The following is a 20,345-nucleotide window of genomic DNA, read 5'->3' as shown; positions in this document are numbered from 1 at the left end:
TTAAAAAGGTTTTGTCAGCGGGAAATACTGAGTGAGTTCATTCAGGTTTTATAAAATGACACATTGTTATAAATTACAGCATAAGAGCGATTACTATGGCAGTATCTTATTTTATATCTGGCCTTGCCACCCGTGTGACGATGGTCATACCACTATTGGGTCCAGTCACCCAATTAGTGACGTTTTGTCACTGTTAGGTCTTATTAGCCTAACCCCTGTTAGGGCTTATTGCCTAACTGTGAAAAATTAGTAATGTGCACAATACCCCACTAGCCAGCGGTCAAGATAACCACGACTTAATCCCTGTAATTATAACATTTTGAAAATAACTTGGGGTATTGTAAAACAGTTGATAAAAAGAGAATGAATCACAAACTGTGAGAAAAGAGAATGACTCACAAACTGTGAGAAAAGAGAATGACTCACATTGCAGATTTAACGAGCAGAGTTTAAGCCTTACTGATTTGCCTGTGATTAATCTAATTTAAATAACAATGCACACACACAACCGGGTTAGTAACTAATTCAGCAGTTACGTCAATTCACGAGATCAAACCCTCACATCGATTAACAAGTGCGATACTTAATAATTCAATCGGATTCACAACGAATAACAGAGCATAGTCCGAATTCGAACAGCACTCAAATATTCAAGTCAAAATCACGACGAATAATCAAAGTACAAGCGCAATTTGAGCAGCACTCGGACAATCGTTGGATAGTTACAATCGATCGGACGTTGAATCGTAACAGCGATCGAGTTATTACCCTGATTGTGGCAGTACCTCGTGAATCATGTGTGTTAATTGTAGTATTATAGCTCTAATTCGACGTATACAGAACTTCTGAGCGTCGTTTCTTCTTCTCTGTTCAAGTCCCAAGGTCGGCTATTTATAGCCAAATTTTGGCCTAGCTTACGGACCGTAAGCCTGACCCCCTTACGGTCCGTAAGGGGTACAAACCGACTATAGGTTGCCACGCGTGGGACTAGCCTAGCTGAGTCAATGAAATTGACCAATCAAATCTACACAACGTTTAATTTAGTTAAACGTCCAACTAGGGTTTACCCCCTTTGAGTTTTAGGGGCCCTGATCCTGATTCCGATTGTTCTGAAAATTTTAGGGCTAATACAGAATTACTTGGGTGTCTCAATTAGGGTTTCCTTATTGACTAATTATCATCCTAATTATTGATTTTTGTGACAGTTGTTACAGTGGGTGTGGATTTGTGGCGTTTAGGCCACGCCACACACCCCACACCGCACAATGCATTGTTACTGGAGTTGTTTAGTGGGTGGGAGGAATTCCACCGACGTGGAAGGGCAATTGGGTACAACATGGCATGCTTTTATTGGATGTTGTAAATAGCCGTTGCCTCAAATGGCTAGTAAATTTTCTTACTCTTCTTATATATCCTTAACCCACATATCACTTCTCACATTTTACATGTCAAAACACCCTACCAAAAAAACACTTGGAAATGTCGGTTATTTTATGGACCGTAGAAACGGATATTGCGTTATGCGAATCGTGGGTCATAGCGGTGACCAACCATGAACCTCCGTTACCCACATCTCTGTTTTAGGATCGAGTTTACCATGAATTTTGTATGCGTAGGTGGGAGGCCATCCGAACCGTGCACGCACTTTATTCACGTTTTCGGATGATTCATATGGATAGTGCGAGATTTGAGACGATTGTCAACGGTGTGGACAACAACGATGGTGAGCTAAACGAAGGCGACATCATCCAAGTTGCTTGCGTCGAGTACAATAACAGGTACAGTGATGACTTCAAACACTACGCATCGTGGCGAATAATACGTTTTTTTTTGTTAATGTTTTATTATAAGTTATGTAATGTTTTTTGTTATTAAGTTATGTCACGTTATTTGTTTAATTATTATTATCTGGTTTTTATTTGAGTGTAAATGGTGTGTGCCATGTGTCAAAAACGCCATGTCTCCACGCCCGGGCCACATCGTCCGTTTTAGCACCACGTTACATTCTGACGTGTGGTCCATGTGTCGCATAATGCCTCGTCTTCAAGCCTCTTCATATCGTGCAGTCTTAAGGTTAAGGGTTCGAGTCCTGTTAAAATATGGATTTTATATAATTTAAGCTGTTAAAAAATTACATAAATCATATAATAATTTTAGGACTAAAATATAACAATTTTTTAATTAATAGATGACACTTGACAAAATCATTAGAATCTATCTACTATAATAAAAGAAACCAACTTTTAAACATGTGTCATTAATTGAAGGTATTCTCAAATCTATAATTATCTTATATTAACTAAATAAATAATAAATTAATATTAAATCTTATCATACTTCAATAAAATATTATCCTCATATTTAAATTGTCAATTTAATATATTTTTAAAATAAATACCTCTTTTTCCTATTTATCTTATATTAAATATATAAATAATAGTAAATCAATATTAAATGTCATCCTAATTTATTAAAAATATAACTTTGTATTATTTGGTATACAAAGTTATATTTATTCAACTCGTGTAAAACGTGAGGTTTTTAAAAAATATTTTTTATTATTTACTATTCAAAGTTACATTTATATAACCCGTGTAATACATGAACTTTTTAATGATATAACTTTTTTATCATTTGCTATGTAAAATTAGATTTATTCAACATGTGTAATACACAGGGTTTTTTAAGGATATGATTTTTTTATTTATTTGGTAGATTTTTCAACCCGACTATACATGGGTTTTTCAAAGATACGACGTTTATAGTATTTAATATATAAAATTACATTTATTTAATCTATGTAATACACATGGTTTTTAAAGATATAACTCTTTTTATATCTATTCAACACGTGTAATATACGGGGTTTTTAAGGATGTAATTTTTTTATTATTGGGATGTAATTCTTTTTATTATTTGGTAGATTTATTCAACCCGATTATACACGAGTTTTTTAAAGATGCGACGTTTTTAGTATTTAGTATACAAAATTACATTTATTTCATCTGTGTAGTACACATGGTTTTTAAAGATATAGCCTTTTTTTATTATTTGATATATAAAATTATATTTATTTAACCCGTACAATATACGGAATTCATAAGGATATAACTTTTTATTATTTAATATATAAAATTACATTTATACAACCCGTATGATACACAGGGTTCTAACCTAGTTATACAATAAGAGATGAATATAAATATTTGATTTTTTTTTTTCAAATAATGTCATTAAAATTTTTTTATTATTTAATATATAAAATTTATTTATTCAACTTGTGTAATACATATACTTATAATTTAGTTTATCAGGTAAATGATAATAAAAGTCATATAATATGTCTATATTAAATATATTCTTACATCAATATCTATCTATCTATCTGAATATCCAAATAACAATAATTGACTTTTAATAGGAGAATCTAAAAATTAAACTATAAACAATCCTTTTTTTTCTGGTCATGTTTTCAAGACATATAATATCCAGTTTCTTGTCGTGACCATATATTTAATCGCAAAGAAATAAATTTATCTATAAAAATTATGGTATTTCCTTGCAACTTCAAGATGTTGATTAAATGACCCAAGTGTCATGCGTTGATTAGAGATTCTGTGAACCATAACATACGCAGTCTCAGAACTAAAGATTAAGATAGCGTTTGGTACGCAAAAATAGAGAGAGAATGGAATGGACTATTACGAGTTAATGGAAAAAAATGTGTTTGATTGGTCAAGGTAATGGAATCACCCATTACATATGGCATTCCATTTACTCAAATTCATTCTATCTACACCTCTTGTTTTTTTTTTCCATTCACTAGCCACCCACAAATGCCACGACCACCCCCCGCCACCACCTTACGTTGTCGACCACCGGCGTCGCCATTGCCACCATCAACCACCAAACACCAACGACCACCGCCACCACAACCCACCACTGTCGCCACCCCTCCGCCAACGAACACCGCCGCCACCACCGGCCACCACCACTAACACCGCTCACCCGCCGCCACCACCCTTCGCCACAACATCGGAACCATTTCCGACCATCGCCACCCTCCGCCACCGAACACAAGCATCACTGCCGCCACAACCTACCACCGCGCCACTGGTGGCACTGCTGCCACCAACCGCCAACGTCTATGATCTTATCCCTACTAAACCTATACAAAAAGAAAACGTGTTTAATGGCTTGTATTTAATATCTTTAAACCATTTTCTTAGTTCATATGTCATTATTTTGATCTAAGGGTTAGATTCATTTGTGAACAAACACTTTGATAGTGAACTCGGTGAACTAATCGTCGCTCTTGAATCTTGATTATTAATACACAAGTGTAAATCAACGGTCATGATTTGATGATGAAAATACACTAGCGTATTTTACGATTTGATGATGTAAATCAATGATCAAGGTTTGTTTACTCAGTTCACAAATACACTAGTGTTCATTCTAGAATTCCACCCTATTTGACCTAAAGGGTATTATGGATTTGATTTCTTCGGTTTAAGAATTTTCATGAAACAAATCGAACTCGTTATATAATTCGTTTCGGCCATTTGTTTTAATTGGAATCAAAATAATCTTACATGTTCATCCAAGAATCCTAGACTTTACTATTGGAGATCATATGCACTCATATTTATAAATTTTGTTTTTTATGAATATTTTAATTCATTATACTGATTTCTTCAAAACAAAGTCTCAATATTATTAAGGTATACTGATTTCTCCAAAACAAAGTCTCAATTTTATTAACGTATAACGGAACACTCTAGAAAGGATATTAACTTGAAAGTTGAAATTCAAAATATGATTTGTGTTTCAAAATTGGGTTGCGAGTTGGGACCCAAACACGGTCCAACAAATAGCTCATAAATATAATGACAATTTAATTGAGCTACAACTTCTCGTTATATCGATGATAAGCATCTCAATTAATTTAGAATCACGGTTAGTGTTTACAAGAAAGTGTTTTACGCTTGACGTTTTAACTGAAAACTATAAACCCAACTTGTTAACGACGTGAAGTCATTAAGTAAATTTGCAAGCTTTAAAGCATAAAGTCTCATCGTTCACCAGTGGCGGACATATAGTACTAATAGGGGTTGCATGGGCTACCCCTCAACCCCGTTTCCATAGTGTAAAAATACCCCTTAACTCCATTTCCGTAGTGTAAAAATACCACTCAACTCCGTTTCTGTTATATAAAGGATACTGCTGATCCTAAAAAACAAATTAGGATATCTCTAACTTTTTGGGTTAGTTCCACCACTGTAGTTCACCATATTGCCTACTTTTAACTAATATTATATTTAATAACTAACACTTACAAGCTATAACTAACCATTTTGTAACTTTTAAACTTTTATGGGTGTTGATTCAGTTTCCCGTTAAAAAAACACTTACAAGCTATAATGATTTATTTATCAATAACTGAAGTCCTTTACTTTGATTTGAATACCTATTCCAATTTATGACGTGTTTGACTATTTTGAAGCACATTTTGTAAAAATATAAACGAACTAGTTTTTGCCCCGCTCATATTGCATGACACTAAGCCAAATATTTATCTCTCATAAAATGTACGTACTGTGTTTCGGTTACTTACACATACTACTCATAACAATATCTAAAAAAATATATCGAGTCTACTAATTAAAAGAAAACATTACAATACTTTTGCTAAAAACTAAAACGATGGAAAACTTTTACTTTAAACTGGGAGCAAAATTGCAATTTTTAATAGAGACTATACAAGAGAAGTTTAGAAAGAACTTAATGTGATTTCTGTCCTGAGAATTTGGTTTAGCGGTTAAATAGCATGGCCTCCTTAGTGGAGACGCAGGTTCAATTCCCGCTTGAGTCATTTTCAATGGACATCTGGGGTGAAGGGACGGATTGGGGCTTTAATAGCAGGTTTGAACCTTACGAAAGGCGAGGGGGCTTGGTCTTAGATGGTCGAAGCATCGACTTTGGACATAGCCTCGAGTAAGATGAGTTTACACGTAAGGTTATTTGCCGTTAAAAAAATAATAATGTGATTTTAGAGTTATAACTGAATGAAAACAGATTTTATTGGTGCCTGGGCTTGGTGGACTGAAATGGGCTAACAGATAAATATATTTATTGGGCTAAGAAGTTATATAGTACAATCGATCTGTCAGAAATCAATCCAAACCGTCCAGTCCAGAGTCCTATTCGCAATGATTTTAGGTTTCATCTTCAGCCCTTTATAAAATCTGAAGAAATAAACTCTAAAATCATGGGTAGTTAGGGTTTTGAGGCCTTACTACTACGCCGACTTGCTTTTCTGGTAATCTGTATTTTCTTTTAGGAATCACTTGAATAGTTCCCGTGATTTAAGAAGCTGCCTGCTTATGTAGTGGTAGCGTTTGCGATTTTTGATATCATTCACATGTTTGATTAGATTTGCATTGTTTTTGTCTGTGGGTTGACATCTATAAAGCAAATGGGCTCATACTTGTGCCTACTTTGTGTCGGAAGATGACTAAATTAACAAAGGTTTATAGTCACTTTACAAATGAAAAGTTTTTTTACTCATTTGTATGCTTGCACTTTTGACATTTGATTGTAAATTCATTAAGTTTATTGCACCAGGTATTTGTGTTAATGTGCTGTACCCAAATTTAAATTTGTCATCTATAAAGCAAACAGGTTCATACTTGTGCCAACTTTGTGTCGGAAGATGACTAAATCAATAAAGGTGTCGAAGTCATTTTACTAATGAAGAAGATTGTTTTTCATTTGTATGCTTCCACCTTTGACATTTGATGGTACATTGCAGTATTGCACCATTTGCTTGTTTTATTGTCGATTATGGAGAATAACATTCTGCTAAATTAAGATTTGTCATCTATAAAGCAAATAGGCGTCATACCTGTGCCAACTTTGTGTCGGAAGATGACTAAATCAACAAAGGCTTCAGGCCCTTCTACTAATGAGTTATTTCTCATTTGTTTGCTTGCTTGCTCCTTTGACATGTAATTGTTGCATCATTAAAAGCATCTATGTAGTAGTCTAGAAGTAGTCTCAAGTGGCTGTATGTATGTATGTTTTTATTAATCTTGTAAATTATAATGTATGTTTTTTATGGTTTAAAAAAACGAATTTCATAATTGCCCATAGAGATCAACTTATGATTGTTTACAGACTCAAGCTCATGCCAAGATAGTTCCAGGCGTGGGACAGGCATACAAATGAGTATGAGCTTTTTTTATAACGCTTGACTTAAAACTCATTTTTATGAAATCATGGTTTCAAAAATAGTTTCAACTTAGATTGAAATCATGCATTTACTATGTTTGACATGTACTTTTTATAACCTTGTAAATCATGTCATGTGTGATTGGACATATAGATTGATAATTTTGTTCTACAGGGTATGGAAGCAAATTACATGAGAGAAACATGTTGAAAAACACGCCACACACTGACCTTTAACCAAATCTAGGTTCCTGTAAGTTGTAGATGACGGTTTTGGCAGCGGATATGAGAGAATGGAGGATGAGAGAGGACTTGGGAAGCCATGCAATTGGTTGTTACGAAAAAGAGCACTGTAGTAGCCGTTGCGTTTTTTTTGGATTACTTATGGATGTTTTGGCACACTAACATATAGCATTCTTTTATGTAGATTGTTTAGCTGAAGCTTATTATAACACACACGAGATCACCAGTGAAATTACATGAACTCGAACTCTTGAAAGTTGGTACGAGTAAGTTGGCTTGAGTTGACGCACCCTTATTATCTAACAAGTACCGATAACAGATATTGGTTATATAAACACAAGCTGTTACTGCACCACACAATCATCCATGACTTGACAGCTAGCTATTCAGATAATACAATTGATCAAAATTTGTCACTTTTGTAATGGTCACCAACTATAAAAGCCTAACGACACTACATATTATCATCTTCTACTGCTACCATTTATCTGTTGCTGCTTAATGAGTAATGACCACTGCCTTCACCTATTTGTTCACAGCCGCCACTACCCTCTCGATCTACTAGTCATCCCTACCTATGGTATTGCAGCCACAATGGCAGCCCCCTCATTATAATCACCACCACCAATCGGTTGTCGTCGTCAACAACTCCACCACTAATGCCACTGCCGTCACCTTCACCGCCATGATCCGCAATGCCACCATGTCCATGGGGGTTAATGTGCTAACAATTTTCCTTTTAACTGCCTTAACAATTTTTTTTCCTCTTAACTTATTCATTTCAACCTGAATCCATTTTGACAAGAACAATGTTTCAGCCGAAATAAATTGATACTTTTTTTTTTCTAAATGACCTAATTCAACCTGACCCGCGGTCCGTTTTACAATGCTTACCATCTAGAGATGGTTACGAATGTATGAATGTTAGTTATAACATCAAGGCTATAACGCTTGGTTTTTACATATCACATGTTTTCACTTTCCATCATTTGGTAGGGAAAATGATTTTCACTATTCCAAATCTCTCCCTTACCACTCCACCACAAGCTCATTGACAACAAGAATGAAAATGCAGCACATATGTCGGAGGTCGGGATCGAACCCGCGATCTCCGATTTAATAGCAGACATCCCAACCACTAATCTGTTTAAACATATGTAGAAGTTTTACACACATGGGCAACACCTAGGGGCGCAATGTTTCACGTGTGGCCACGACACGACGTCACATCAACTCATCCTTGAGCGTGGTGATCACTTCGGATGGTCTAATACTGAAAATTCGTGTCAAAGAAGTTACTTTTGAACTGCTCATGTATTTTTGTTAAGGTTGCCAATCTTATAAATGATTATTTTAACCTTTAAATGGAAGTCATCATATGATATTTGCAAAAGGTGCAAGTTGTGTTTAATTTATGAGTAAATTATAAGTTTTGTCCTTTATGTTTACACCAAATTACAGGCACTGTCCTTTTTTCTAAAAGTTGACAGGCGGTGTCCTTTACCTTTCAAAATCTTGCACGTTATGTCCTTTAGGCCAAACCCAGTTACATTTTTTGGTTAAATCTGGTCATGTGCCTTGCACATGAGGGTATTCTTGTCATTTCACCTCCTTAAGGACTATTTTTTAAAACAACTCATATTAAGGGACTATATTGTAAATAGTGAAAAGTTAATAATAAAAAAAAAATAAAGTCTTCTGCATTTTAATCTCTCTCTCTTCTCTCTCTTTTCTCTTCTGAATGGTGGATGGAGGAGACGATAAGGTGGATGGTGATGGTGGAGATGGCTGTGGTTTGTGATGGCGGAGACGGCTGTGGTTGGTGATGCTGGATTTGGTGGCGGTTTAGAGGTGGTGGATGGTAATGGTGGAGACGGAATTGTTACCTGAATCGATTTTTGGTGGTGGGTTTTAGGGCGACGGTGATGGGTGGTGGCTGTGGTTGGTGATGCGGGATTTGGTGGCGGTTTAGAGGTGGTGGATGGTAATGTTGGAGACGGAATCGTTACCTGAATCGATTTTTGGTGGTGGGTTTTAGGGCGACGGTGATGGGTGGTGGCTTTTACGCCGGATTTGGTGGTGGGTTTTAGGGCGGCGGTGATGGTGGTGATCCGGAATGTTTTTTGGCCTGAGCAAATGATGGTAACTGGACCGACAATGGGTTTTTAGAATCGTTACCATAATCGTTTTTTGATTGGTGAGTTTTTTTTTTCTTTTTTTGGTTTTGATGATTTTTCTCGAAGATGGTTCTCTTCAGAACCTCTTATGTCTGCCCCACGCAGACCACGCACAGACGTTTAAGTCTGCAGTGTGTTTGTTTTCGTGAAGTGCTTTCGTTAAAAAAGGTCTTCAAAACCACTTCCTCATACAGATGTGGACCAGTGTCTTCAAGGGTCTTCTACCCTCTTCTTCTCTACTCTTTCAAAACAAATCTAATAACCCTAGCATTCAGCCGACGACACATCGATCTCCACATCCATCCAGCTGACACATCGATCTCCACCTCCATCGCCGTCGAAAACTCATCTCCATCGATCTCCATCTTCATCTCCGTCGAAGCCCTCAACTCCATCGATCTCCATCTTCATCTCCGACGAAGCCCTCACCTCCATCAATCCCATCTTCATCTCTGACGAAACCCTCATCTCCATCGATCTCCATCTTCATCTCCGACGAAGCCCTCATCTCCACCTTCAGGTACGTGACGAGATCCAATGGCATTATCAGATTGTGCATAAAGTTAGTGATTTTTAATCATTGGTTTGATGTTATTCACTCTGTTTGATACTACTTTCTTATTTGATTCGTTGTTGATATCCCTTGTGATGATTGATGTCTTTTTGAGTAGGTGGTATTTTATTATGATATACAGGTAATGTTAAGAGTTGTTAGATTACTCTAGTGTGATCTGATTCATGGCTTTGATATGGTGTGAAATATAAAAGATAAACTTTGTTTTTATAATATGATTTGTGCTATTAGAGAGGAATATAAAGGATAAACTGTGTACTTTATCTTCTCCACCTTAACTGACCCTGCTTCTCTCATGCTTGTTGCTCACATCTATATGCTCTGATCTTTCTTTGAAAGATGAGTTACAATTTGGTTTATCGCAAATGATAATAGCCACCGAGTTCAGTTGTTATTCTTTTGATAATAGCGATTTCATTTACTGCGTGTGTTAGGACAATGTTGTTATCACTTACCACATGCTGAAGTGAGCCTTCTAACTCATTATGTAGCCTAATACATGGAATAATTGACCTGCATATGTCACTGCCCTATACATTCAGTAGCTTTGAAAACTGTTAATTGTGATCAAGAATATAACATGCTTGAACATAGTCCTATCTTTAAAATACAATCAGTAGCTTGATGATGTTTTTTTTGTGTCTGATTTCGCAGAGGCGGTGTAACCGATCCGGTTAAAAAGTTGCGGTCACATACCTGATACATATAATACCAGTATGAGCAGAAGAATGAGGGTGAAAACCAAAAAGGAGAATGTTTTTAGATAGGTTACACTTTACATTGACACACTAATGTTTGTACCTTCTATACTTTCAATAGTAGAAATGGATACCAATTTACTTTTAGTAGTAGAAACGGATACCAATATTATGTTTCAGATGGAATACATTGACTATTCTATTATTTCTTGCAGTTTTTGGATGTATGTGATCATGTAACATATCTTGGAAATTCTTATCATCATCAACTGTTGGTATAGGTTACCTAGATTGTACCAAACAGTTGAGGTTGTTGCCCTCATATACTTGAAAAAATGAACAATTTATACTCGAGTAATAAACGAGTTTCCGAGTTGGCTCCAAAAACTTATGTGAATGTTTTGCGATGATAAAGTGGACATGCTGCGCGCAGTGCAAATTTGAAAGATCCTTGTCGTAACGGGATGGTGTAGATGAGAGTACAAAAAGTTGATAACGTTCTTGTTAAAAAAGAGGTCGATGCACGGCATGACCATATCATCAACTGTGAGCCTTAGTATGAATTTCATTAGAGGTCAAAGCGACTAATATGTATCACCATATTTCAACTGTTGGCGGATCTAGAAGAAAAGATGAGGGGTAGTGCAGGCTAATTTTTCTTTTTTATTCAAGAGTAGCCGATACAGACAAAGAAGAAAAAAATTACGCTAAAAAATTACTTCTCCTAGAAAGTTGAGGGTCAACCTACGTTAGAACCGCCCCTAAATTTTCAACATTGATTTATTTTTTTATATGCTTTTTTTTTTTCACACATTAGCATATAGAGATTTGTACAAGGTAAAATTTATCTTATATGAACTTTAAGTTTACGCTTAAAGGACTTAGTTACGAGATGAGATTGCTGAGCAGTTAATGCAAAGCATGGATTCAATGACTTAAAAAAAATGTTATTATCTTTTTATGAATATTATTTTAGTATTTATAACTATTATTTATGTTTGAATGTTAAAAACTCTTTTAAGTTAAATAAAATCAGTTTATTTATATTTCAGTTTATTTCAGCAGCTTGCAGAAGTTAAAAAACAAACAGTCTTCTTCTTGCAGACTGCAGAGGTTTGGTCCACCTCTTCAGCTACAGATGTCTGCAGACGTGGTCTGCAGACTGCAGACGTTTTACCTCTGAAAAAACAAACAGCACCTTAGCCATGGTCGGCTACTCAAGTAATTCAAGCTATTCAGCCAAACAGCCCCACCTGGTAACTCTTTTTTCATCCTGAATCCATTTTCTTCTGCTATACTGTGTTGTACCACATGCACTAAAAGTTGTACACCAGATGAATAATAACTAGGTTGTTTGGGTTTTGACCCATTTAATAAAACAATGATGTAAGAAGTGGTAGCTTATGCAGTAAAGTTGTAAATCACCCACATCATCCCTTTTTAGAGCAATACTCTCAAACTAGTATGTTATGCAGTACATTTAGATTTTGTTTTCAATTGCCTTATTGTTGTTCTTTATTTATGATGAACAGGTGCAACTTCTGGAGAAAAGTTTTGTATTTTAAGTTTAGTGCTTGTGGTTGAAAACAGTCAATCATGATTTGGGTTTAGTAGTGGTGATGGTGGGTTTAGCAGTGGTGGTTGATGTGCAGTGGTGATTTGGGTTTAGAAGTGGTAGTTGGTGCGGTGGTGATTTGTGGGTGGTGATGGTGGTTGAGAGAGAAAGAGAATGGTAGAGAGAGGGGTGGTGGTGGTGGGTTGATAGTGGTGGTGGGTGAAGTCTTTAGCGAGAGAGACTGTTGAACCAGATGAGATAGAAAGAGATGTGGATGAGATAGGGATTAAATAACCCTTTTATTTTTTAGGTTGTTACAAAATAGTCCCTTAATAAAAGTTCTTTACACAATAGCTCATGAGAAAGTGAAATGACAACAATACCCTCATATGCATGGCACATGATCAGATTTAACCAAAAAATCTAACTGGGTTTGGCCTAAAGGACATAACGTGTAAGATTTTGAAAGGTAAAGGACATTGCCTGTCAACTTTTGGAAAAAAGGACAGCGCCTGTAATTTGGTGTAAACATAAAGGACAAAACTTGTAATTTACTCTTAATTTATTGACTTGAACACCTCTTAACTTTGATTAAAAATTAACTATTATTGTTAATTCACTAGAAAGCAAGGAGTTTGGATCTAGTGATACAGTTGTGGAAAAGGGTTTTAACAAGTGAAATAACATATACTTTGGTATACATACAATGAAATAAGATGATACATATAAGTGCATTTTTTCATAGATGTACCAAAAATGTCAAACTTGTTGATAATTGGGCCTACATTTTACATTTTGGATCACTCGCTTCAGTTTTAGATTTGAATATCGAACATCTGGCATTGGGCTGAACCCAATCAGGTTATAGATGGATTTGGATACAGTATTCTTTTAACTTGAATCATTGGATGCCGGAACACCAGGTCTAAACGAGCCAAGCTCCTTGAGTTGGCTCGTTTAATTTATGAGAGCTATAGCCCTATTTTTAAAAGTTTGAACTTTGTCTGTTTATTGTTTATTCATTAATTTGTATCGAGTTATGATCATCTTTATACATATTTTATGAATAGTTGTTAGGTAAGTATATATTTAATGTATTAAACAAAAAACTATGTAAATAATATGCTCGTTTAGCTTTGTAACATACTCGAGTTTGATAAATGCAGCTCAGACTTGTTTCTATTAAAAAGTTTATCAATAGTTTCAAGACCCGAGACTTGTTTAAGCTCGGCTTGATTCTAGCAAGATGATATTAAATAGCTCACAAGTTGTTTGGCTCGTCTAGCTCAACTAGTTTACATCCTACCAATATGTTGCAATTATATATAACTTAGGCTGCTGTTCACAAAAAAAAAAAAAGAACAAATAATCTAGGCTACAAAGTAATTCAATTAGTTTTTTTTAACGACAAATTTCTTTTAATATGTGGACTTGAATCCAAAACCTCCCCTTAAACCCATATGTTTATAGGTCATTCATTTAGTATCATCTTATATTTCTTAAACCACTAAATATTAAGACAAAAGATCAAATACAAATAAATTTAACATACAAAACGTACGAATTAAAAGTTTTGCTGAACAAAAGCGGTGTCATTTTCGTAATTATACGTAATTATCAAATTACTCTACAAATGATCCTGTAGGTAATTACAAAAATGTCACCGCGTGTTTTTGTCCTTTTCATGCTATTCGTACGTTTAGTACGTTAAAGTTATTTGTACGGGAACTTTACTCTAAATATTAAATGGATGTTAAGTAGAGTTAATACAAATAAGTGACATAATTAAACGATAATACCCTTGAAAAGTCAAAACAATGGAAAATTTATCTTATTTTGTGTTAAATTCGTTTACACCAAATTGCAGGCGCTGTCCATTTTTCTAAGTTTTGTCCAGTATGTTTACACCAAATTTTGGAAGATTTTGGAAAGGTTAAGGACACCGCCTGTAAACTTTTGAAGAAAAAGACAGCGCTTGCAATTTGGTGTAAACATAAAGGACAAAACTTGTAATTTACTCTATTATTATTATTATTAAATAAATTAAATGCAACCTTCTTCTAAGTCGGTTTGATCCCGCCATCCATTCTGGAAACCCTAACCTTTTTCCCTCAAATTTCCAGATCTTATATCTCCGATATCTTACAACACACATTTCTGGCTTCTGAAAATGCCTGTGAATTTGACATCTAACGCGATTCCGCTGATTCTCTCCGGCGACATGAACTCGAAGCCGCTGCTACAGGTATTAGACATCAAACTCATCGGCTCTTCACAGGAACGCTACCGTTTACTCCTCTCCGATTCTGTTTCCACTCAGCAAGCAATGCTCGCCACTCAGCTTAATGATCGAGTCAAAACCGGCACCGTTCTCAAAGGATCCGTTGTTCAGCTCATCGAATACATTTGCAGCACTATTCAAAATCGCAAGTTCGTTCGTTTCTTCTCTCTCTCTCTCTCTCTTAACACGCTTAGGTTTTCGTATAGATGCATACGGTTTACATATTATACCTGCCTGTGTTTGTGCTTGATTATCGTTTTAGATTCATGTTATTTTAGGACTTACGGTTGTAGAGGATAGGCATTTCATGATGTATTGATCAAAGCTACTCAACTTAAATAACTGGCAAGGTAGATGATTATCGATATTTACAGGTCAAGGATGCTACAAATTTGATTAGCATGTACATTGATAGGTTAATCTGTTTCATTCGTTCAAGTATAACTTCAATGGCTCTGGAGGAAACAAACCTTTACCGTTTTACTTCTCACATTTATAAACAGTATACATTGGACGATAGTACTTGTTTAATGTATCAAGCTCCTAGTTAGAAGTTTACAAGCATTTGTAGTAGTATAATAAGATACAAAATACATTCTACTCTAAGTACACACGGATATGTGTGCTTGTAGCTTTCTGATATATCTGTTAAGTAATATAGATTAAAAGTTTAGTTGATTAGCCCTACGCCCAAGCAATTGCCCTGCTCACTGATCTACATCTATGTAGTGATACATAACTGGTCACTCGAGTAATTAAGTGTATTAAGCATATATAATTATGTTCTTTTTTCATAGTATATCATGGATCTACACTATCTATGCAGTATGCATATATTTAATATGTTATTTACTTATCCAAGGCGTCATAGTTTGATCACTCAAATTCAAGTGCAAGTGCTTGATAACCCTGGTAGCTTGAAATATGTGTGTCAATGTTGTTTGATACATTGTGTTTGTCAAAACCAGATAGTCCTAAAAGCTTGAAATATAATTATATGCTGCGGCCATCCTCATCTTTGAACTAATATATGCGAAAGTTTTGCCTCTGTTTTGGGATCGGACCATGCGTAATCCTCAAACTGTTATTAATGTTTCGGCAACACACCATTTAGTGTCAAGTATTATTAAAAAGAACGAAGGTAAGTTAACCTGTGATTGCAAGGATGAGTTTGCTATGTGTTTGACATACTTTTATATATATTTTGTGTTTTTTGTGTCCTTAATAAACTCTCCTCAAATGAGTTTGAATAGTTTCTTCACTACAAACCAGATTATAATTAGAATACAAGGAACATACATTGAAGTTCTATTTTATTCGTTTCTTCTGAATTTTTATTGCCAATGAGGTTTTCTAATGGCCTTTAAGGATACTTTCTCTCTGTTGAAGTGAGCATATTCAGGCTTTGAATAAGCGGATTAGCACAATTGCACATTAAGACTAGCATGTGCAATTTCAGTGTAGCTGCAAGTTCATGGCTGGGGGTGTGTATATACTATGGTAAATGATCAGTTACTGATTCCAGCTGGAGTAAAAAAACGGCTTCCTTTACCAAGATGTGAATTAACATGAAGCAATATTATATAATGATATTTTCCTTTGCTTTGACTGATGCTATATATGGACCTTGATATCTTGTTTATGATTCGTTTTGGTGAAAAAGCAACATATTCATAGTTAAAGCTTGCTATGGGTATAGACATATTAAGCAACCGGAATTGGATTATTTGATTTAATTATTGCACAACGATTATCTTGTACTTAGTTAAAAGGTCAACTGGACTTTAATTGTGTTCTAAACATACAGCCGTGTTAAAATCTGTTGCACCAAGCTGTTGAAGTTGATTGATTCGTTGCTATTTTTTCTTTGCAGGATTATTGTTGTTCTGAACATGGAAACCATTATACCTGAATGTGAAATTATTGGTAACCCAAAGATGCATGCTGAATCTGACACTAAGGCTCACAATCCAGTTTCTAATGGCATCTCTCAGCACACAACAGTACCATCTACTAATCGTTCAGTTCCGAAAAATTTGAGCAACAGCACTCAAACCTTCCGACCAACTGTTCAACCTGCATACCAACCTCCACCAGTTTACAAAAATCACGGGTCAATCATGAAGAATGAGGCCCCAGCCCGTATCATCCCGATTGCCGCCCTCAACCCATACCAAGGTAGATGGGCTGTTAAAGCTAGAGTAACTGCAAAAGGAGATCTCCGCCGCTACAACAATGCAAAGGGAGATGGAAAAGTCTTCTCATTTGACCTTCTTGACTCAGATGGAGGTGAAATACGGGTCACTTGTTTCAATGCAGTTGTTGACCGTTTTTATGACACCATTGAAGTTGGTAAGGTCTACATAATATCAAAAGGTAGTTTAAAACCTGCTAAAAAGAACTTCAATCATCTGAATAACGAATGGGAGATTTTCCTTGAGTCGTCCTCCACCATTGATCTTTGCCCGGATGAAGATTCGTCAATCCCACAGCAACAATTTTCGTTTAAACCTATCATGGAGATAGAAACTGCCGAAAATAATTCAATCATCGACGTCATTGGCATTGTTACATCAGTCAAACCTTGTGTGCCTGTCCTAAGGAAAAACGGAATGGAAACTCAAAAACGAGACCTAAATCTAAAAGATCAATCAGGTAGAAGTGTAGAGCTAACACTTTGGGGGGAGTTCTGTAATCGTGAAGGTCAAAAGCTTCAAGAACTGGTCAATTCTGGTTCTGCCCCTGTTTTAGCTGTGAAAGCTGGGAAAGTAAATGACTTTTCTGGTAAATCTGTAGGGACAGTTTCGTCAACTCAGTTATTCATAGATCCAGATTCCCCTGAGGCCAGTAATCTGAGAGCTTGGTATGATAGAGTAGGCAGAAACCTTGATTCTCAATCCATTTCCCGTGATTTGCAAGGAGGATTGAAAACCGATAAACGAAAAACTATATCTCAGATAAAAGATGAAGGCCTTGGTAGATCAGATAAAGCAGATTGGGTGACTGTAAAAGCAACCATCACTTTCATTAAAACTGACAACTTCTGTTACACGGCGTGTCCGTTGACAATTGGAGATAAACAATGCACTAAGAAAGTAACAAAGTCAGGGAGCTCAAAATGGCAATGTGACCGTTGCAATCAAGAGTTTGAAGAATGTGATTATAGATATCTACTTCAATGTCAGGTTCAAGATCACACTGGGTTGACATGGGTGACTGCTTTTCAAGAAGCGGGTGAAGAAATCTTGGGGTGCTCTGCGAAAGAGTTGTACATGATGAAATCTGAAGGCGATGATGAACGATTTGGAAATGTGATTAAAAGCCGTCTTTTTGGTGAGGTGCTTTTGAAGCTGAAAATCAAAGAGGAAACCTATGGTGATGAACAAAGGGTTAAAATAACCGTTTTTAAGTTGGATGGGCTGAACTACTCTTCTGACACCAAGTTTCTGTTGGGTTTAATCCCAGCAAAATAAGTCCTTAGATGGATGCAATTCTTTGCATTTCAATTTGCTACTTATATTGGAACTTACCACTTACTGGTTACGATATGAATTGTTGCATGCTTAATAGGATAGAGAGAATATAAATGACCTCGTTGGATTGAGATTGATTGCAATAGATCGCATACAAATATTTGAACAAAAAAAAAAAAAAAAAGTAAAGTGGAAAAAAATACTTCACACAAAATCAACTTCAAGTTGGAACTGGAGTAAATTACGTGGATCGTCACTCTAGTTTGTCAAAACTACATGTCACTCTTCACTGTTTGCTTACACATTTGGCACTAAAATGAATGTTAAATAATTATATTGACTATTACACCTTGTATCTAAAGAAACCCAATGGCCTCATCTCCTTTTTTGTTTAATAAAAGCAATATTATATAATAATTAAACAAAATACACACACCGACACACGAGATTTCTATAAATTCTATGGAATCTTCGTGCTTTCATTAAACTAATTAAATCAACTTTTACCTCTAATTTCAATTGTTTTTATGTTTCTAGATGGATAAATTCTAGTTTATCCAAATGCTTGATGAGCAAGCTGACTTTTGTTGGTTCAACTCAAGTTAACCTCTCCTTTTCCCTCCCATTTTAGACATTCATTTATATAACATCTGAGCTAGTTACACTCGTAACACCTTATGTGGCTTTTATTCCGTTGGACCGTTCATCATCCTTACCTTTCCTAACCTCGGATCTCTACCTCAACCATGCCCAAAGTCTTTCTGGATTGAACTCCCACAACAGCAATGCTCTCATTTGTGGTATTTAACCTTCCATTTCCATATCTTGATGAATTTTCATAGTACTAATCGGATTTCACCCATTTAATATTCTTTATCGAAAACAAAAATCTTTGCTGCTTGTATTGTAAATGATTTTGAGAAACAAACCTGGCTTTCCAATTGCCTAGGTCTGATCAATCTTGTCCTTCTATTGTTTATCAAATTCTTTCTGGATCGATATGTTAACCTCCTATTCTTGATGTTGAGTGATAATTGGCCTCTTCTTCGTCTACACATTTTAGGAAAGGTCCCGGGTATGGCTTCCTATACAATTGGCCATCGATCATTTCATATCGCAACGCCTTGATTTTGATTTTCCTAGCCATTTGTGCATCCCCAGGTAACTCCCCTCTAACTAGATATGCCATTAAAATAGGGTTCATCCAAAAATCTCTGTCTTCCTCAATTGTGGTCACCTCATCACAGTTGATGGAGGGGGCTGTTAGCACTTCTACTTTGACCTTTGCTAGTTGTTCAAAAGCTACCGGTGCTCGTTTGCTCTATGCGTCCACTTTCCTGGTTTGACCTCTCGAGATATGGGTTAGCTTGAAAGAGATGAATAAGGTGACTGTCACGAGCCCCAACCCGTACCCCGGTTCGGGCGGTGTTTATTATTTGGCAGCGGAAAAATCACCAGGACCGGGTGTCAGGAAAATTTATCAAAGTTTCAAAACACCGGATTTTCATTTCATAAACTGTGGGGTAAACCCCGTATTTACAGAAAGGAATTTCTCTGGGAATCCTTTATTTACAGAAAACACGTTTTATTTCAGGTTTACATAGCCACTTATTTAAGCTGAAGTGTTTCACGGCACTTTTCCTTTCTTCACAGTAAATCACCTGAAACGCGTTTTAAAAACATTTTGTCAGTTAAAAATACTGGTGACTTCATTCAATTGTTTAAAGAAAACACATTGTTATAATTTTCAACGTTAAGGTAGCGTTCGTTTCATGGAATGGAATGGAATTAGGAAGTTTTTCTTTGTAAAATTGATCTTGGTTGGGGGATGGAGGAATTTGAAATCCCATGAATTTCTTTAATCAATGAAATTTGTGACTATTTTAACATTCCATTCCATTCCTTCATTAGAGTGAAGGATTTCTAAGGAATGTTGAAATAGTTACAAATTTCATTGATTAAAGAAATTCATGGGATTTCAAATTCCTCCCTCCCCCAACCAAGATCAATTTTACAAAGAAAAACTTCCTAATTCCATTCCATTCCATTCCATGAAACGAACGCTATCTAAGGGTTTTTACAAGTGCATGACCTATAAAGGAATTAAATAA

At 35.8% G+C, this 20,345-nt stretch overlaps 1 protein-coding gene and 2 long non-coding RNA genes across 3 annotated transcripts; all 3 read left to right on the top strand.

Moving 5' to 3' along the window:
* The first annotated feature begins 6,234 nt into the window (after positions 1–6,234).
* LOC110886992 lies at positions 6,235–7,761 on the top strand. The gene is made up of 2 exons (XR_002563098.2): positions 6,235–6,322; positions 7,409–7,761. It is a non-coding gene; the product is annotated as an uncharacterized LOC110886992 (long non-coding RNA).
* A 1,420-nt stretch (positions 7,762–9,181) lies between these two features.
* LOC118483261 lies at positions 9,182–11,178 on the top strand. Its single transcript, XR_004870111.1, has 2 exons — positions 9,182–10,173; positions 10,882–11,178. It is a non-coding gene; the product is annotated as an uncharacterized LOC118483261 (long non-coding RNA).
* Positions 11,179–14,538: 3,360 nt separating this feature from the next.
* LOC110886990 (replication protein A 70 kDa DNA-binding subunit A) lies at positions 14,539–18,377 on the top strand. The gene is made up of 2 exons (XM_022134879.2): positions 14,539–14,910; positions 16,635–18,377. Exons 1-2 carry the CDS (start codon positions 14,651–14,653, stop codon positions 18,232–18,234), a joined length of 1,860 nt encoding a protein of 619 aa, XP_021990571.1. The 5' UTR covers positions 14,539–14,650; the 3' UTR covers positions 18,235–18,377.
* Positions 18,378–20,345: the final 1,968 nt, after the last annotated feature.

This window comes from Helianthus annuus, chromosome 10 (genome assembly GCF_002127325.2).
Source record: "Helianthus annuus cultivar XRQ/B chromosome 10, HanXRQr2.0-SUNRISE, whole genome shotgun sequence".
Taxonomy (NCBI): domain Eukaryota; kingdom Viridiplantae; phylum Streptophyta; class Magnoliopsida; order Asterales; family Asteraceae; genus Helianthus; species Helianthus annuus.
Note: the sequence above shows the minus strand (reverse complement) of the source record. Positions and strands in the feature narration are given on the sequence as shown.